The following is a 19,690-nucleotide window of genomic DNA, read 5'->3' on the forward strand; positions in this document are numbered from 1 at the left end:
TCATCCATGAACCTGGATGATATTAAGAGATGAAAGAACTTATTTTTTATTGTATATCCTTTGTACTACTGAATTTCTTACCAACTTCATGGATTATGCCTCCACGTTGTAATAAACTAGTTAAAGAAAGAAATAACACAACTCATTTTAAAAATAGCATGTAGAAAATGTACACAGAGAAGTAAATCAATAATAGCATTAGGGCTCAAAGTTCTCTCTGTACTAGGCTGTGTGGCCAAAAGTTTTAACTGCCTACTCCTGTTTCTATTCTCCCTCTCCTTCATAACAGAATCCCAATGTTTATCTGAGCATGTTATATTACAACTAAGAGACCATGTATCCTTGTATTCCTTGCAGCCTGATGATGTCATACGAGTAAGTTCTGGCCAATAAGATGTAAGTGGAGCTGTCATGCAGGATTTTCAGGTAATCTCCTTCCCTCCTGCCATCTCACTGGAAGGCAGATGTGATGTCCTGAGCTCTAACAGCCGCCTTGGGCCAGAAAGACAAAGGCTCACCTCTAGGGCAAAGCAGTGAGCAAAAAAGGAGTCTAGATCTCTGGTGACTCTACAAACCTATTTTCCCAGCTACAGTCTCTAGATTTCTTCCACCCAAGAGGAGTCTTTCTAGTTTAAATCACTATTTTTCAGGTTTCGGTTACTCTCAGTCAAGCCTAATCCTAAACAAAGCAGCAAGAAACATCACCATCACTACAACTCGCTGTAAGTGTCTGGTTGCCATAGAGACCACCCCAATACACAGATTCTGAAGTACAAACCCACTCAAATGAGAAAGGCCTAAGATACTCTCCCAACCCCTGCCTCCCCATTTCTGACAGAGTTCCCCTCAGTCCATAGGCCAGGAGGGTGACCCCAATTCTCCAATAGCCCCAGGGGCAGTAGGCCCAGGAACACAGGGCTGCCGATTCCTCTCCATTTTCCAGCAGGAGTGTCCTTTGCTCTCCCTTCCTAACTCCTCTGCCTCTCCCCAAAATCAACGTCTCTAATGAGTTAAGGCACCACCTAAAGTAATACAAGAGCGTCCAGCCTGCCTCTCCACCATCAGCCTCCCGGTGGATACTTCCATGGCTGTGCTATCTACTACCCACAAATTTCCTTTCCTGAAAATACAGCTCTGATCATGTCACCCTCTCATAAACCTCCAGGATGTCCCCACCGATATAAAGAACAAAGCAGAAATTTTCTTCCATGGGACCCCAGGTTGTCCACATCCAGTCCTACCCTACTTCTCTGGCCCCTTCTCCCAACCAAACTAATTGGCATTCCTTCAACAGTCCTATGTTTTCTACTCTTATGCTTCCAATCTGCTATTCTTTCTGCTTATAATTCATTTTCTTTTCCTGCTCCCTCCTGACATCTTCAGAGTCTCCTATTCTTCCAGCCGGAGCTTCATCCATAAAGAAGTCCTCTCTAATTCCCCAACTCCTAGTGTCTGGGTTTCCATCACCTTTTGCCCATTACCTTCTTACAATCACATGCTGACCTGTCTCATGATTACAGGTGAATAGGACCTCTCTCCTCTGCTCTACCTTAAGCACTTTGCAGGGAGGGATTATATCTTGCTTCTTTGCATACTCCCCATAATGCCTTGCATACAATAGGTACTCACTAAATGGTTGTAATGGCTTGGCCCGAAGACAGTTCTCTCCCTGCTGCCACATTCTGGGCAGGCACTCTCCAAGGATGAAAATAAATGGCTACTCTGCAAACAGAACACATGTCTGGGCAATTTCTAAAATTGCCCAGGACCTTGGGAAAGCTTTAATTACTGGCTCTTCTCCCTCCTTGTGAGTAAGCCACTGCTGAAAAGCAGGAATATGCAATTCAATGGCAGCCTTTCCACAAAGCACTTGTGTTAATAATGTGTATAGATTTGCTCTTGTCATGCAAAAGCTAAAGGACAAGACTTAACAAATATTAACTTTGATCCCTTGTGTTCAGAGTATCTTTCAAAAGAACTGACACTCGCTAAATGCTTGTTAATGTGATTTGTACTAAGATGCCTATGAGAAATGTCAGCTACTCTCCTATTTTTTAAGTTGCAGAAGGCATTTAGATCAGAAAAGTTTCTAACAACTAGCCTAAACATTCAATTAGAATACCAAAAAAGAAAAAGAAAAAGAAAAAAAAAAGTGCATCGTCTTGCTTTACAAGTCTTTGGGAACAAGCTAAACTCCCACCATCTGTCTGGATTTAGTGAAACGTCACCTTGTCTGATGGCAGAGGGATGCCTGAGATAACTCCCAAAAGGCCCTGCCAGTCCTGAGATTTTTCAGACACAGTATGTGACCCAATGAAGACAGTGCACTAAGTTGGATTTAAATTCAAGCTCAATTTCTCCAAGTAGTAAAGACCCTGCCTCCCGTCTTTCTTTTGCAGGAGGCAGGGAGCCCAGAGGAAGAGGCTGAGGTCCCAGCTGGCAGGTGTCCAGCATCACTTGACCAACTAGGAAATGAACGTGACAGTAGAAAACTGCCCCCCTCAAAACTATCAAAATCAACCACCCTTAGGAGCCAGGACAACTGCGAAGTATGTGGTGCACTGCCTGCCATGAGCCTACAGCAGACAGGGCTGTCGCTGGAGACAAGAGGCAGCGGCCTCCCCCTGGACTCCCCCATCCAAGTTCCGAGGCCCTATCCTCCACATCCAGTGTTCCACTAACCATGACCCAACCCTACGTATTGCCTCAGTTGGATTCTGAGCCCCAGAGCTACAGGGACCCTGCTTTTTCCAAACACCAGCTCATCCTTTATTGAACCACAGCCTTCACTAGAACAGGGGTTCTCACTCTGCAATTGCCTGGGAACTCTAGAAACTACTAAAGCCTCATCACACTCCCAGAGATTCTGAAGTAATTAGTCCAGGGTGTGCCCAGTGTTCTGGGCTTTTTGGATCTTTCCAGGTGATTCCAAATGCAGCCAGGGTAGGGAGCCACTGTGTCAGAAGAAAGGGGACTTCCCCAAAACCAGAGAGCACCTTTAAACCAAAATGCAAAGGACATTAGGCCAAGTTAGCTCACTGTGCTAGACCAGAGATGTTAATGGCAGCTGCAAACCTGAGTTTGGTTTGAACTGGAAAACCTAGTTTTATTTCACAATCTCAAATTGCACACTCTGCCCTGGGCCATCTGCCTTGACACAATGTGCCTATGTGACAAGGTGAATAGAATAAAAGGGCCCACACAATTCATCATGCTTCACTGCAAAGCCAGGCCCTGACAATCCGTCAAAGGCCCACCCCAGCAAAGGGGGAGCAGTAGCATCCATTTCACGTGTGGAGGCCAGGCGCCCTTTGTGAGGACCAGCCACAGAGCCAGCCCCCAGGAAATCACCTACTTGGGAACCCCAAACACTCCACAGAACATTCTGAGACCTCCAGCTGGGGCCTTACAAGGCACACAGCTGTGATCCTGATGGTCACAGGCTGTTCACACTGCCACCAGGCCTCAGAAAACCCTGCCATAAACCAGATCAGGGGTTGGCAAACTTCTGTAAAGGGTTTTGTGGACAACGTAGGCCTGCTGTAGCTACTCAGCGCTGTGGCTGTACTGCAAAAGCAGCCCAGACAACATGTAAACAAAGCAGCATGGCTGGGTTCCAAAAGCTTTACAGTGGCTCCCCTTGTCCACAGGGATACATCCAAGACCCCCAGTCGATGTCTGATGCTGCAAGTGGTACAGAACCCCGTATATACAATGTTTTTTCCTACATATACATACCTATAATAAAGTTTAATTTATAAATTAGGCATAGTAAGAGATTAGCAATAATAACTAATAATAAAATAGAACAATTATACCAACATATTGTAATAAAAATAAGGTGAATGCGGTCCCTCGGTTCAGGGGATCCCTGCTGAAGTCTTCGTGGAGGCTCAGTGCTTTCTAGTGTAGCACGTGGTCATCGATCGGAACATGTCTTCTGTTCATGTCTTGCTCCACAAATTGAATGCCTTTTCCATCTTAACTAAGCACTTACCCCCACACACTGTGGCTGTAACTTTTGCAGTCTGAGCTGCAACAGCAAAGCCAGCACAAATTTCTTCACAATTTCTGGGACAGGAGATTCGTTATTGCTGTTGAGCTTAGCAACCTCAGGAGACAATCTTGTTCTTTCCTTATTAAGAACTTGCACCTTTTCACTTAGAAGAAGCCCTTTCTGGCTTCTCTTTGGCATATCATATGCGCATCCCCAACATCACTACTCTTGCACTTTGGGGCCATGATTAAGTAAAACAAGGGTGACTTGACACAAGCACTGTGACACCGCCACAGTCAATCTGATCACCAAGACGGGCTACCAAGTGACGAGCAGGCAGGGAGTGTCCACTGCATGGAGACGCTGGACAATGGGACGATTAGGTCCCATGCAGGATGGAGCCGCAAGCGAGATTTCATCATGTTCTTCAGAATGGCTAGCAATGTAAAACTTAGGAATTGTTTACTTCTGGAATTTTCCATTTAGTATTTCTGGACTGCGGCTGACTGAACCACAGACAGCGAAACTGTGGATAAGGGGAACCACCATATTTACACGAACAGACAGTGGGACGGATTTGGACCACTGGTGTAGTGTCCACCTCTTGACTAGATCAGAATTTCCTTAAAGACAGAAACTGTCTGCTGGCATTTTTTCAAATCCTCAGCACTTGGCACAGTGCCTAGACTATAGCAGGTTCTCATTAACAGCTGAATGAATGAATGAATAAAAAATGTGTCAATCATCTTACGAGAGTATCTATTATACATCTACCTGTTCCTTCAGAGAGATGTATAAAAGTTACTGTGATTCTGGAGCACTCATATCTAACTATTGAAGCCGAATCTCTAGGCCCTCTGTAATCTCCTGCTCTCACCTACATACACTCCCACCTCTCCTGCATGGGAAGAGGGAAGGATGCCCCCAAACAAAGAGGAACAGACATCTCCAAGGAGAATGCCCTGGTCCAATTCATATGGCAGGCCCAGGCCTAGAAGGAGAGGCAGAGGGAGCAAAGGGAAGGCAGGGTTTTCAGGCCAGGACAGTAAAGGCAGCCTGAGGGTGGGAAAGGAGGGGAGAGAGGACAGGGAAGGACCACCCAGGGGGTCCTGGGCAGGCCTCAGGGCCACAATGCCCCCAATGCTCAGAGGGGCAGGAGAACCCACATGAGCTCTTCTGCCAAGACAGACACTGTTCCTTTCCATCCATGTGGAGAGAAGGTGATCTACACTAGTTCCTCCCCGCCCCTCGACCCCATGCACCGTTTATAATGACAATGAGAATCTGAAGCATGAAATTGAAAAGAGAAAAACACAATATTAAAAAAATAATAATCTGTCTCCTACTGAGTGGTTTTCTTCCCTTTCTCCTAGCCTCCTCTCTCACCCGCCACGCCCTCTGGCAACAAGACGGCTCTCCACCCAGCCTGGAGCCAGCGGTCCGGATGCGCTGGCAGGGAAGGCCCTCCCCTTGCTGGTATACATTGCACAGGATGAGGGGAGGACCAGGGCACAGAGCTGCCATCACAGTGCTCTTGCACTCACAAGAACCACTACTGTTTGGGTGCCAGGGCTGCTGGGCCAAAAGTCAGGCTGATCTCCCATGATGCATTCAGTGTCTCCCTGCCTGAGCCTGGCACGATTTGGAGGCAGTTGCTTCATCCGAGGCAGTTTCCTCATTGGAAACTGGCTTTTTAAGACCTTTAAAAATAAAATGCCTTGGCACACAAACCTTAAGGGTCCCAACCCCTCCATCATGAGCGTTTAAAGTGCCCTGTCTCACAGCATCACTACGCAGGGAGCAAAGGTGGCAGAAGTGGCAGGTGTCCCTTAACAACTGTGCCAAGGGTCCTGGAGCAAGGCTGTGACAGTCCTGCTTAGAGAGGGGCCCTTCCCACACTGCCTTCGTGCACCACACCACACTTAGCTTGCCAGATGACACCCCTGGGGTAGGGAGCTCCAAGTCCCACCAAGTTAACACTGGGACACCTCCCCACTTCCTCCCTGAGTGCCCACTGAAAGGGAATTTTTCCCCTAAAACACACAAACATCACCTTCCTGGTCGCTGCACCCCAGTGCAGAACAAGAATCTTGAAGAGACTAGAATCTAGAAGGCCCTGGGGCTCCCCAGTTGGCCAAATCTTGATAAAGCAAATTTAAAAGAAGAGCTCCACTTTGGACAACTGCTGCAGAACTTTCAAGGTGATTGATTCATCCAGTCAAAATGATGCTGCGGCGGGACAGGGTCTAGGCCCGAGCCTGTTCAGCATCTCAGGACCCTTTGCTTCTCTTACCCTTATAAAGAAGAAAATCCTGGCTCAGAGAAACAGAAAGCAATGACCTTTGCAGGAGTTTGAATGCCCTGTTAGCACCCTCCTTTCACACTGTCTGCTGGTTCTGTGGCTGGGGCCCGGCCCACTTCAGTGTGGTCTAAAAGACCTCACATTGCAAATCTCCATTAGGACACAGCAGGCTTCCCAACCTCTCAGGCAATAAGAAAAAGAAAAGGTAACAGCAATGGTTACTTCCCAATCAGGCTCTTTAGGGCCAGTAGTATAAAAACTGGAATTTCTGAAGACCCTATTTAATGGCTGTCCCTGACCCTGGCTCTTCCCCGTCTCCTATTTGATTAAAAGAAACCTTTCCAGTGGATCTGGCTGAAATCTCCTCCCTGAATCCCTTATGTTACAGTAAAGTCCATTTCTTCCCATCCATTTCTTCGTAGAAATGGGAAACAGCTGGTCACCATCACCCCTCCAGACTCAGGGGCCAACACTGGACAGCATCATTAATTTCCAACAGTGAGCCAGTTATTTGCAGAAAACATTATTCACCACTTGCTGCACAGAAGCATCAGACTCAGCCAAAATCTCCTTAAGAAAATCATGTCTTTCATAAGAAACCAGCTCCCTGTGGGATTAAGTAATAGATGTCAAATTGCCTTTTCATGCCTAGAAGTGAGCTTCTTAATAGGTAGGCTGTCTTTCTCTCCTGCAGTTTTCCTGGTCGTATTTAGGCCTCGCAAGTGCTTCTGCCTTGATAGAATGTAGGTTGATTTAGAGATCCTCCGTGAGTTGAAGCCTCACCAAAAAGAGACATCAGAACCAGAGCCGAGAAAATTAAAGTGGTGACCCTGAATGTTTCAGCCTCTCCAAATTCATCTAGGCATTTATCTTCGGAGATGACAACCGCTTTCTCACTCAGATAAAAATATATTCAACTTCATGTTTAAATTTACCACTGGAAAGGGGGTAGGTGAATAGATGAAGCCAAAAACTAACTACAACACTTCACAATTACCTTGTGACAAAAGATCGTGCTAACTTTTGCTGGATCTCACCCCTTGAAATGTGCAGGTCCAAGAAGCTCTTAAAGAAACATCAGTCCAATGTCTTCAGTTCTCATTATAGTCAACTGAGGTCCAAGAAGACTGAGGAGCTTGCCCAAGGTCACACAGCTAAATGCTGGCAGTCCCTGACTTCTCAAGTGCTTGCTGTGACCCTACCTAGCAACTTTCTGTTCTGAATAAACCATGTGCTCTCTCTGGATTTGTTCCCTGTGTGTAAATAGTGGCAGCTGGACCAGACATCAGCTACAAGGCACGGTGGTTTAAGAAGGGGAGCTCTACAGTCAGAATGTGGGTTCAAATCCTGGTTCTGCTCACAGTATAATCCTGAACAATTTACTTATAATCCCCGTGCCTCAATTTCTTCATTGCAAAGTGGGGATACCTAATAGTACCTGGTATACACCTCAAAGAGCTATTATGAAAATTAAATGAGATGACCACAAAGTGCTTGGCAGAGCACCTTGTACATAGTAAGGACTTGATAAATATTAGTTATCATGTCTTTCCGGCTTTAAAGCTGCATTACTCTAGGACTCTAATAGGGAAAAATGGCTATTTTTTTTTAATGATAACATTTCTCCCCATTAATTTCATGCCTCAGGCAAAGATCAAGGCCAGACAAGAGTACTGAGAAGAGGAAGATGATTACTAGAGACTTGGAGAGTGATTTAAGGAGTCAGAAGACAAACAAGCAAATGGATTTAAAGAGGGGTCGCTTAAGAACTGATTAATTCTTCCAAGGTCCTGCTAATAATAAAAAAAAAAAACTATAAAACACATTGCTAAGCACATTTAAAATACACATGACCCTTGTGTATTTCACTAGGAATTTCACTTACAGAAACACTTGTTTCAGTGCACAATTATATATTGTATAAGTATGTCGCTGCAGCATTGATTTCAGCATGCACGCGACACGGGCATAAACATAAGTATAACTGAGTATAGAAACATGTTACAGCTGTGCAAGGTATTACAGTAGGACCCCAGTCCACTGAGGCTGGTTTTCCCTTTTTCAAGATATTTATTCAGAACATGTCAGAGCTCTGTGGAGGAAGCAGGGTCTTCAAGATACTGGGCATTATGGTGCATTTGGCTGTCCTTACACTTGGTAAGCGAATAATATAAATCCTTCAAGGCTCCTGCAGAGGGTTAACCCTGGTGACCTCTGGAAAACAAGGGGGACAGCCAAGGGGGCTTTCTTCTTTTTTAACTTTAAAAACATCTGAATTTTTATGCATTCCACTCTGTGACTAGAAATGACACATCACAATTCTCTGGACCAGGGTTTCTCAGCGTGGCACCACAGGCACAGGAGCTGGAAGATCTGGGGGAGGGCTGGGGGGCAGGGGGCTGTCCTGTGCATGGCAGGGTGTTTAGCAGTATTCCTGGCCTCTACCCACTAGATGCCAAGTGTGATAACCCAACATGCTAAACGGACCCTGGGGGACAAAATCATCCCTGGTTGGGAGCCACTGTCCTAGCCAACAGATTAGCTACATTAAATATCCATTATCCCGTGGTAAGTACAAGCAATTATTACAGCTCAGGCCACCTGGGCCCTACTGCGCTTCTCTAGGTTGGGAAACTTTTGTGAGAACCCACTTCTAGTCACCAGCACCACTAAGCTTTCCTGAGTTTGAGTCCCACCTGCCTTCTACCTCATGCCTGGACTTTATGTATTGGGTGGCCTGCCAGGAGTTCCTCGGTACAACTAGCTCACATTCAAGGCCAATTGTAGAAAAGCAAATGGCTTTATAGTCTCATAAAAACATATAGATAACTTTTAGAATCTTTTTCTTTTCCCTATCAACTACTTTAAAAATCAAAAGCAAAACTATTTTAAATCCTCATAATTAAGTAAACATGATAATATACTGGTCTGATGATGTTTTTAAAGAAGTTACGTCTTCATGCTAACATACTGGCCTGATGATGTCTTTAAGGAAGTTACATCTTCCTGATAATACACTGGCCTGATCATGTTTTTAAAGAAGTTACATCTTCCTGATAACACACTGGTCTGATGATGTTTTTAAGGGAGTTACACCTTAAATGTTTGTGCTTTAATGCTCCCAAATTCATTCTTACATGTCTTGAAGACAAATACACTTTTTATTTCTTCATTTCCTTTATTTTTTTGCCTTTGGCAATGTAAATCTTACAGATGCTTTCAGTCTAAAAAGAGTATAAACTAGAACAGGACACCTCAGTGCCTGGTCAGGAGCATGAAGACAGCACAGAACAAAAAGGTTCTGTGCGCCCCCTATAAGAATTTTGAAAAACTAGGTACCCTAGCACTCATTTTGACTTTGACATTTAAAAGGCTTTCATCTAAGTTTACAGAGTTGCAAACGCTATCATTTCTGGCATATAAATACTGATGCGTTTAAACAAAACTGCTTGATCAGTCACTCATATGCACCCAAACAGCACAGGTATTTGACTCGCACTGTTATCCACCTAATAAAGTTCATACAAACTAGACCGTGCGTTTATGTTTCATGCACTTTTCTGTCCTTGGGCTACATTATATACTCACCAAGATGCACAGGCAAGCTCTTCTTCAAAAATCAAAAAATTTACATTGTTCCTTTTTCTCTGACTTGTACTTAATTACATTTCCCCACATACTTTTACCCTAGAGCAACTCATCATATCTTAGGCTAGAAAGTCTATTATTGATTTCTTTATCATACATCCCTTTAATATATTTATATACATTTCAATTAAATTTTTAAAAACTTCCTGTGAGCCTAGGACTCTAACTGCTTAAATAACAATTTTCCTGGATTGAGTTACCATTAACTACTAGTGGTAGAGAATAGATTCATGACAACAAAGTTATAATACATAAACATTAAAAAGTAAAATATTCTTGGAGATGCAAATTTTCATGGATGAGGCCTTTCTCTTGTTTTTTCAATTCATTCATATATCCGTGGGTAAATATTAAGTAGTCATTGCTAGAAAAAGACACAGTTAGGCATCTATTTATTTATATTTTTCTGTTTTGTTTTGTTTTTTTTAACAGAAGATGGGAAAAAGTAGATAGTTTGTTATAATATTGTCATTTTGTTCTTTGAACCCTTTCCAAGTGACAGGCCCAAAAGCCCATTGTGCTCCATCACAGAAAATCACTTGTAAGGATCTCTCTGCTAATAATTTGATTAGATTCACATCAAAGGCCAGGACAGCAGCTGGACTGCTCAAGGATTTGTGCCTAGTGACTAGCGATTAGCATCCTGCACTTTCTCCACACCGACACCAACACGGGGGGAGACCGTGCTACCCCGGGACAAGGAAAAAAGGCAAGAGTCTGTTTTTATTTTGCGAAATGGGAAGGGACAACTGTGTAAGGAAACCTGGGAAAGGAAAATCAGCTGTCAGGGCATCTCGGGCAGAGCAGCTTTGGGAAAGAGAACAAAACTAGAGCTGAGGACCTGGGAACCGATTTTGTGGGCACTCTTGGTGGACTGTGTAAGACTTTGCTCGCCTCCACCTGCTCTCAGGCCCACAGACTCCAGTCTGAGGCCGCTGACTTAGAGCACTTCTGGGAGGTCCCACACCCAGGCTAGTTTTTGCAGATCACAGGACTATCAAAACAGGAGAAAGGCACTAAATCCTGATCAACCAAAAGGGAAAGCTTGTTATATGCCTCCTGATGTGACTCACACAACTGGAACACACAGCACCACTGGGACATGCTCAAACTCGGAAAATGGCACCTGAATTAAACAAGCCTCTGGGTCTCACTCTGAGCTTACAGGAGATATGGGGGCCAGAGGGACAAGTTATACAGCCACACCAAGGAAGCAATCAGCCAAATTCAGAATGTGGGACATTCAATAGACAAGTGGATGTAGTTTCTCAAAAAAATTACCACCACGGGGAAAAAAAAAATGGGACTGTTAAAGAATAAAAAAGACTCAAAAGATATAATAAATAAATTCATGAAAATTTTGTCTGAATCTCAATTCTAACAAAACCATTTTAGAAGACATCCTTTAAAAAAAATGGAGATGTGAATGAGGACTGGGTGTGGGATTAGAGTTAGTGTCATTCATGGTGATTGTGCTTAAAAAAAACACAAGTCATTCAGTTAGGGATGTGTACTGAATCTACAGACGAAATTACATACCTGGGATTTGCTTTAACAACTATTCCAACTTCCCAAGAAAGTTGGAGGAAGACAAATGAAATGAGCTTAGCAAATGATCAATAGTGATTGAAGCCGGGTGGCGGGTACCTGAAGTGCATCATAGAATTCTCTCTACTTTTTTACATGTTTATAAATGCCTATAACAAAGGTCTTTTACAAGGGAAGAGGAACGAGAAAGGGAAGTTTAATTCGTGCCAACAAAGACCTGTGGTAGGCCCTTCCTAAATATTATTTCATTTTACAAGTCCTCAGGCAGCTGCCCAACAAGCCTCTTTCATCATCTAAAAAGAGGCAGGGGCATTAAATACACTGGAAATAAACAGGGTTGGTGAAAAAGGGGAGCCCTTAGCACCTGCACATCAGAGATGCATCCTGGTCACATGGGGAGAGACTGGAAATACACTGCAGCAGAGAAATATCAGAGTAACCATGTCTCAGTTTATATTCCCCCTATAACATGCTACTTACCCCCGCAGCAAAACCAAGACTTCCATCTAGGATCCGCCTCTGAAAATGAAAATAGGATGTTTCAGTTTCTAAGGGATACTTCCCAGAGTGAGAGAAAGCCATTACCCCTAAGGCAGCCACATGAATAAAGGCTGGACCACACCGGAGTTTTCAAATTTGCTAGGAAGCCTGGATCCGAGCCTTTATAAAATGCGCCAAAAAATCAGGAGAACAAAATTTTTTTAACCTTCCATCCATCCCACCTCCGATCAGCATCTTCTCTCAGTGTGGTGCACGGCCTGCATTGGCCCACGTGCTGCCTCTCACTTTCTCTGTGAATTATGACTATGAACCTTTGGCAAGCAGCTGGCCTAAAAGATGGAAATTTGACAAGTGCTGGTGAGGAGCATGCAGACCAATCAAAACCCTCCCACGCTGCCGGTGGGGGTGCAAACTGGCAAAGCCACTGGAAGTGACCACAGGCACAGCCTATGACCCAGCAGTGCCATTCCTGAGCAATTACCTAACAGCAACACATACATGACTTCACCAAAGACACATGTACAGAAATGCTCTTAGGAGTACTGTTGGTGAGCACCAAAAAAACTAGAAACTACCCATGTGAATACATCAGTTAGGATATATTCATAAAGCAGAATACCATATGGCAAGGAGAACACACACAAAATACATACGAATGGAGCTCACAATCAGGCAGGGGTAAACTGCAACATAAATAGGGTGAAATCAGCCAAACACCAAAGGGCATACACTATATGATTATTCCATTAACATCATGTATAAAAACAGAGAAAACTACTTTCTGCTGCCAGAGACCAGGAGAGGGATTGCCTTTCATTGGTGGTTGGGGTGTGGGTTGTGATTGAAAGAGAACCTGAAAGAGCTGTTCGGGCCGGGGGCGGGGAGGTGCAGATGGGGGGACCGCTGCCACTGTTCTAGTGCTTGATCTGGATACTATTGTATTTTCATGGGCATTTGTGAAAAATTACCAGGCTGTACACTTATAAAATGTGCTTTTTCTATATGCATCTTATATTTTCAGTCAAAAGTTTTTTTTTTAAAGAAGTGGCCTAAATTAGGGATATAATCTATAGCCATGTGAGCACATTACAGGCATTTTGACGGATCGGTCATCTGATCTGTGAGACTGAGGTCCAGGTGGCTGGAGCCACCAGGTCGGCCATCTCCAGCCAAGGCAGCCTCTTCCCCACTCTGAGTGACCGCCGTGAGCCACACAAACGACACTCTTCTCTGGGCACGCCATGACGTAAGCCACTTTAATCTAACCAACTAATTTAATCAAGGCAGACAGATATAAGAAAGAAGTCAGGTAAAATCATCCTATCAGCCTTCATCTGGATCTTCAGAGGAGAAAAAACAGTTTACTTTTCCCTAAGGTCACTACATCTGTTATTCCACTTTTAGACATTTATTTCAAGGAACTAATCAGATATGTGCTCAAAGATTTGTGTTCATTGTGACACTATTTCTAAAAGCACAAAAAAAGGGCATAACCTAATTGTCCAGCAGTTGGGTAGTGGAGAGGTAAATTTCAGTACATCTTTATGACAGTATATTATATAGCCATATAAGTCATCCAAGTAATCAAAATAATCAAAGTAATCAAAAAACCATTTAGGGATATAGGGGATGCTTTTGATATCAACTGAGAAAAGCTGGTTATAAAACATGACATGACATTTGACTCCTACTATGTAAAGAAAATAGACATGTATATACTTATGCATACTCAAATGCAACTGAACAAATTTGAACAAATTTTTTTTCCTTTCTGAAAAGTAGACTAGAAAATTTTTAAATGGCTTCTTTAAGCTTTTCCATATTTTACAAGTTCCCTAGAATTAAAACATTCTTTTAAGTCAGGAAAACCAATCCTGAGTGAAGCTACACCAACGCTGACAATAGAGGACAGGTGTCTGAGTGTCTCCTATTTCAAGTGACCCTCCCTGCAGCCCCCATTTCAGCTGGGTGAAAACGGAGCTCCGGGGGGACAGAGCACACCTCTGGGACACGCATCTACTGTGGCCTTTGTCGCCCCAGGCCGTGCCCCTTTCCCCTTCTCACACACACCTCCTGTGCAGGAAGGGTTAACACAGCGCCCCTGAGCCTGCTCTTTGGAAGGTCCTGCTTTCGAGGCTGGTCACCTGGCCCACCTCTGGGAACCTGGAACTGCAACTGCTCCCTCCTTTTCTGAACTGATAAGGATGGGTCACCACGCCTGTTTTACACACGCTGCAATTTATGCAGGACACCTGCTTTCCCTCTGCAAGTCTGCAATGTGTGTAGTAGCAGCAGCCAGCACCCATAAAAACCAGAGTCTCTAATGGGCACCCCTGGGCAGACACATCACCATGGTGCTGGGGAGGACCCACAGGAGGGCGGGGGCTTCAGAAGCCTGTGCACACACTTCTCCACACTCTGCCTGCCTTTTCCTTGCTGCCTCTGTTGTGTGTCCTTTCACTGTAAAAGACCTTAGGCGTGGGGACGACTACACGCTGAGTCCTGTGGGTCCCTCTAATGAATCAGCAGATGTGTCGGTGGTCTTCAGGACCCCCATACGGTCTCTACATAGGGAAAGGTCTCAGCAGTTCCTCCTCCCGAGCTGGGTACCCAGCCAGCCCCAAAGGGGAAGGGGGCCCCTCTGGGATGGCTCCCCACTCCTGAGGAGCCCCACCGCACTGGCCAGGGCCACATGGGGCTATAAGGTTCCACTCACCACGGTACTGCACTTAAACCAGCTCTCAAAGGCCAGCCAGACCCCAGCCAGGGCAAGCCAGACCTTTCCTTCTCAAAGCAAAAGAATTTGGTAAAGGAGAAAACGTGGGCTGCTCTCCCCCAGAAGGGGACGAGAACAGGACCCCGGGAAACCTGGTATAGCTGTAATGAAAGAGGGGGTCAGGGAACCTGGGGTCCTCTCCTCTGTCTCTGGGGTGTCTCTCATTCAGGGACTGGGTACTGTATGTCTTGACTCCCTGTGGACAGTAGCCTGGGCTGGGGGTTGTGTGTCTTGAGTTCCAAGTCCCTGACAGCCTCCAAACCCCCACTGAGGACGGAGGAGAGCAGAGTTGGGGAGGTCTGATCTTATCGCTGACACCGATACCTGCTTTACTGGTCTCTGACACAACAGTAACAAGCTTGCCAACTTCCTAGACGCGTTTTAGTTTCCAGATATGCCTCACAGCATGTTTGACGAGATCTTAAATCACTCGCTTGGCACTCCTACAATTTCTAAGGCTGCGTTCATCAAGTTATCCATGGACCACTCTGGGCCTGGGGATGGAGGGAGTCCAGGGCTGAAGAACAGTAAGGAATTTCAAGCCCAGAAGGAGAGGGATGGTATATGTGGAGTGGGGGGGGGGGGGCTGGGAGTGGGGTGGGCGTATGTGTGGAGGGGTGGGAGTGTGGCAGCATGTGTGGACTGTGTAGGAAGGGTGTAGGGGAGGGGGGAAGGGCAGATGTGGGGGCATGGGAGACACAGGGGTGCATGGGTGTGCTGGGGTATAAGGATGAGTAAAGGTGGGTGGAGGTGGGGTGGGCAGGTGTTGGGTCTGAGTGTATTTATCACAAAGGGGGTGGAGGAAGAAATGAAGAGCCCCGCATTTGGAGTAAAAGAGAGGGAACAGACACCCTTCTTTCCCCCCAAGTCTCTCTAATCATCCCAGCTAACTCAGGGCAAGTTACACCCCAAACCTATCGTTATTCAGCCACACACATCAGCCCGGGCACTAAAGGGACTGGACAGGAGACAGAAATTGGGCAGGGGCTTTGGGAGGCTGAACCACTGGGCTTCTCACCCCTGCTCCCTTGGGATCAGGAGAGGAGAAGCAGGTGGTGAGGGTGCTATAGACACCTGCTCTCCAGGCCTGGTAGGGGGAAGGGGAGCAAATGAGAGGACAGAGGACAAATGTAACTCACAACCTGGAGGCGTGGCCAGTGGCATTCAAGAGTCTGCCACCCTGCTGGGCAGAGCGGAGATGTTTCAGAGCCTGTTGAGACCCCACCAACTCCCAGAACCAAATCAAGACAACTCACCTGTCCACTAGAGAATACGAACACAAGAGCCGCCCCAGCTGCCGTCATCCCCCAGGTGAAGAAGGTCCCCAGCAAGGCCTGGAACACGGTGCTGTAGCCTTGGAGCATGCTGAATACGGCTGTGTGCAGAGGAGCGAGAGCGGGTCAGTGCGGGGGTCCCCGTTGGTGACACTCACATGTTCTAAGGTGTCTAACCCACTGCACCTGAGCTGGCCTGTGTCTGGGTTGGTCTATGAACCTTTCCACCATGCCATCCCTCTGTGAAATCATCTAATTCTGGAAGGAGAGATGTGGGGAAACCTAGGGAGACACCAGAGGAGAAGACACCATGAAAGAGGTTACAACATCAGGAAATAGTTCCAGAGAGAAGCTCAAAGGAGAAAGTCTGATTGCAGCCTTCCTCCCTTTTCCCTATTCTTCCTGCCCCTGCCAATCATCACCCATTTTCTCGAAATACTGGTGACTAACTCAGGTTCCCTCTTGAAACTTATCCACCTGAGTCCTGATCCAACTTTCAATAGCTCCCCGTGGAAGCTCCCACGGCCTGCCAAGGGCGTACTCCACAACTGCCCTTCAGCTAGCCCGGCAACAATTTAAGCCTGTGTCTCCACTACCACTATGCCTTAAGTGGGCACCAACTCAACCGGATTACTGATGGCACTTGGGACAAGCCCCGCATGGTCCTGCTCCAAGTCTCTCTTCACACAGTTCCTTCCCAGACTACCTTCCTTCCCAGCCTCCAGCCATCCGATCCAGGACACCCTGTTGCCCACCTAATGCCAGCTTATGCCAACTTTGATTCCATGCTTTCCGATCCCTCTCCACGCCAGTCCCTGTACATGCACACATCTTTGGTGCCTTTTTTGCATGGGCTTGCCTCCTTCAACTTTCACATCATTAGTCCGTTAAGAACAGGAATGATGCTTTTTCTTATTTGGCATCCCAGTACGCAGGGCTTCTGGCCCCAAAAAAAAATGCTTGCTGAAATATTTGTGACACCTTGGACAGCTTACCTTGATAGGACACTCAGCGAGCACAAGGAAACAGAGCTATTCAAGATGCCCCTCAGCAACTGCTGAAGCTGAAGTTACACCACTGCCCACTGAGCATGATAACAGGAGGGCCATCCCCTCTTGTTTTGCTCAGACGGCTCCCTCCAGCCTTGAACATGTTTTAAATCCTAGGTCTAAAATGATAGGGAATTAGGCTCTCGCTGTGGAAAATTACAGGGCAGAGAAACCTGTCTGTTGAAAAGCCCTGTGTCTGGTACACAAACATCGGGGCCCAGGGCCTCCTCATCTCAAAGGGCCCATTCAGCTCCTCGCTGGTTGTCCAGCACCCACAGGGCTGGACACGGCCCCACTGGGCTTGGCCCTGCCAGGCCTCAGAGCTCTATGAGCAGCCAGCAACCTGGGCTAAAGACGCTGGCTCTCTCTATCGACCCTGGAAGGAAACAGTGACAGAGGGTGTGAGGGGCCCTCAGGCCATCGGGCTCAGGACTCAAACCTAGGAAGGCTGTGGGTCCAGGTGAACCCAGGTAAGGCCAGGTGAGGTCAGGTGTGGCCAGGTGAGCCCACGCTCGACCCCAGTGCCAGGAAACCTCTAAGACAGTCAGCGTCTATGGATTCAGACTGTGTCCCCATAATCTAAATGGAACTCAGGATAGTGACTGCACCAAATAAAGAAAAAAAAATGATTAAAAAAAAACAAAACACCCTTTTACAAACCTCATCCTGTTAAGTCACCTTAAAAAGAGTGGTTCGTGTTTGTTTTTAAAACCAGACATCTGGATCATGACACCCACCTTTTATGTCTCACTGCTTGTGGATAAAATTTCAAACAGCATTTACAAAGAAAGGCCCAGAGCTATCATCCTTTTAGTATTTATCATCCAAGGTGGGTCATTAAAACAAATACAAAAAAGCAGTATTGAATGTGCCTTTTAACAGTTACAGAAAAGAGGAAACCATTTGCATTTGCCAGAAGGCCAAAGTCGAAGTACATTTGGTTTTGGGAGCATGTGGGTGTTGGTGGGGGCTGGTTGGAGGACACACACTCTTCTAAGCCTGTCCATTTACAGCCTAGCACCCTGAGACGTAAAGGGGCACCCAGGGAAAACCAAGGCCCCCATCCCAACAGCTGCAGCATTCATCCTTGGCCACACCACACCAGCACCTCTTGGGGAAGTTTCTTCCCTTTGCTGTCTTAAAAGGGGGAGTCTGAGAATTAGCGCCAGTCCCCCTTGGGAGCCAGTTAGAAATGCAGAATCTCAGGTCCCACCCCAAGCTTGTTGAATCAGAATCAGCATTATATCAAGTCCCAAGGGGGAGTCTAACGCACATAAAGTGGAAAGCTCTGGTCTAAAACTAGAACAACTTCGACAAGACCTAGAACTTAGAGGGTGATTCCCCTGCCCCGTGAGGGACGGGCAAGGCCAGGGCAGAGTCCCAAGAAAAGAGTTTTCTCCAGTAGCCCTGTGGGGACAGGAATCAGCAGCCCCTGCACCTCAAAAGCAGCTTTCACAATGGGGCCCAGACTTCCTCCTGAGCTGGGTGTTAATACATAAACCTTGATTAGATTGCAAGGGGGAAAGGCGTTATTCTCTGCTCACTCCAACTTCGAAGAGGCCAACACCACCCACAGGTGCAGGCTCTATTACAGCAGCACCTGAGGGGTCCCTGGCTGATCCAGGTTTTCTTTCCTTTCTCTCCCTTTCATACCCTTGGCTGTGCTTCCAAGAGTCAGCTGCAAGATGTTGATGAAGCTGCAGAGTGGAAACAGCACGTAAGGCAAGTGCACACTCAGGCCCTGACTCCACCAGGGAACCCAGAAAAATGATTCGGATCTGGGCTGCTGCGGCTATGTAAAAGTTCTCCAGTGCCTCGCTCCTCAAGTGTGGTCCGCAGACCTGGCATTGGTTGGACATGCACAATCTCGGGCCTGCTGCATCTTAACCAGATTCCCAGTCAAGTTCCAGAGGCCCTGCTGACCCCCAGAGCCAGGGGGAGGGGACACAGAGCGGCTGGGGTTGTAACCACCTCGTTCCCAGGGCTCCAGGGTCCCCAAACGTCCTCCACAGAGCGCTGAATGAAGAGACTCTTGGAGAACCACTGTCAAAGGGAGACAAGTCGACACCCTCCAGCTTGCCTGGGAGGGGCGGCGCGGGGCGAGGGGCCCTTCTCCCTTCTCGGCCACCTGCCGAAGCCGCCCGGCTTCCCCCTCCGACCCCCTCCTGTCCCTGGGCACTCCCTTCCAAACTCCATGTTGCCCTTCCAAGTCCCACACTCTTGTTCTGATGGCCCCGGACCCCGGGCCTCCAGCCCAACCGAAGGCGCTGAAGGAGAGAAAAGCCGACTCACTACGGTGCCCTCTCAAGCCCCCACTCCACTTCCATCAGCCCCCGCTGCCGCTCGCGCGCCGGCTCCGCTCCCGAAGTCACTTCCTGCTTCCCTCCCCGCACACGTGTCCCTCCGCCCACCAGGCCCCGCCCCGCCCCGCTGTGACTGGCAGATCCTGCCGGGAAGATCAATTCTCTGGTTCACAGCCTCTGCAGGCTGAGGAGCAGATGGGGCGGGTGGAACAGAGCCCTGGGGCCAAGCTGAAAGGACGTTCCTCGGCAGTCTTATCTGGAGGCACAGAAAACGAAGGAAAGAGATTGTAAC

General features: G+C 46.9%; 1 protein-coding gene across 3 annotated transcripts in view; it reads right to left on the reverse strand.

Moving 5' to 3' along the window:
• Positions 1–19,479, reverse strand: part of SLC39A11 (solute carrier family 39 member 11) — a 250,970-nt gene extending 231,491 nt beyond the window's left edge. For all 3 annotated transcript variants that reach the window (XM_054573113.1, XM_054573111.1, XM_054573110.1), the window contains exons 1-3: positions 19,388–19,479; positions 16,029–16,147; positions 11,976–12,014 (exon numbers count right to left, since the gene is read on the reverse strand). In XM_054573113.1, coding sequence (XP_054429088.1) covers positions 11,976–12,014; positions 16,029–16,136 — 147 coding nt within the window. In that variant the 5' untranslated portion in view covers positions 16,137–16,147; positions 19,388–19,479. The remainder of the gene's footprint in view (positions 1–11,975; positions 12,015–16,028; positions 16,148–19,387) is intronic.
• Between the last annotated feature and the right edge of the window lie 211 nt (positions 19,480–19,690).

The sequence above is a fragment of the Pteronotus mesoamericanus genome, unplaced genomic scaffold (genome assembly GCF_021234165.1).
Source record: "Pteronotus mesoamericanus isolate MK-2021 breed Mesoamerican mustached bat unplaced genomic scaffold, CSHL_Meso_final contig_246, whole genome shotgun sequence".
Taxonomy (NCBI): domain Eukaryota; kingdom Metazoa; phylum Chordata; class Mammalia; order Chiroptera; family Mormoopidae; genus Pteronotus; species Pteronotus mesoamericanus.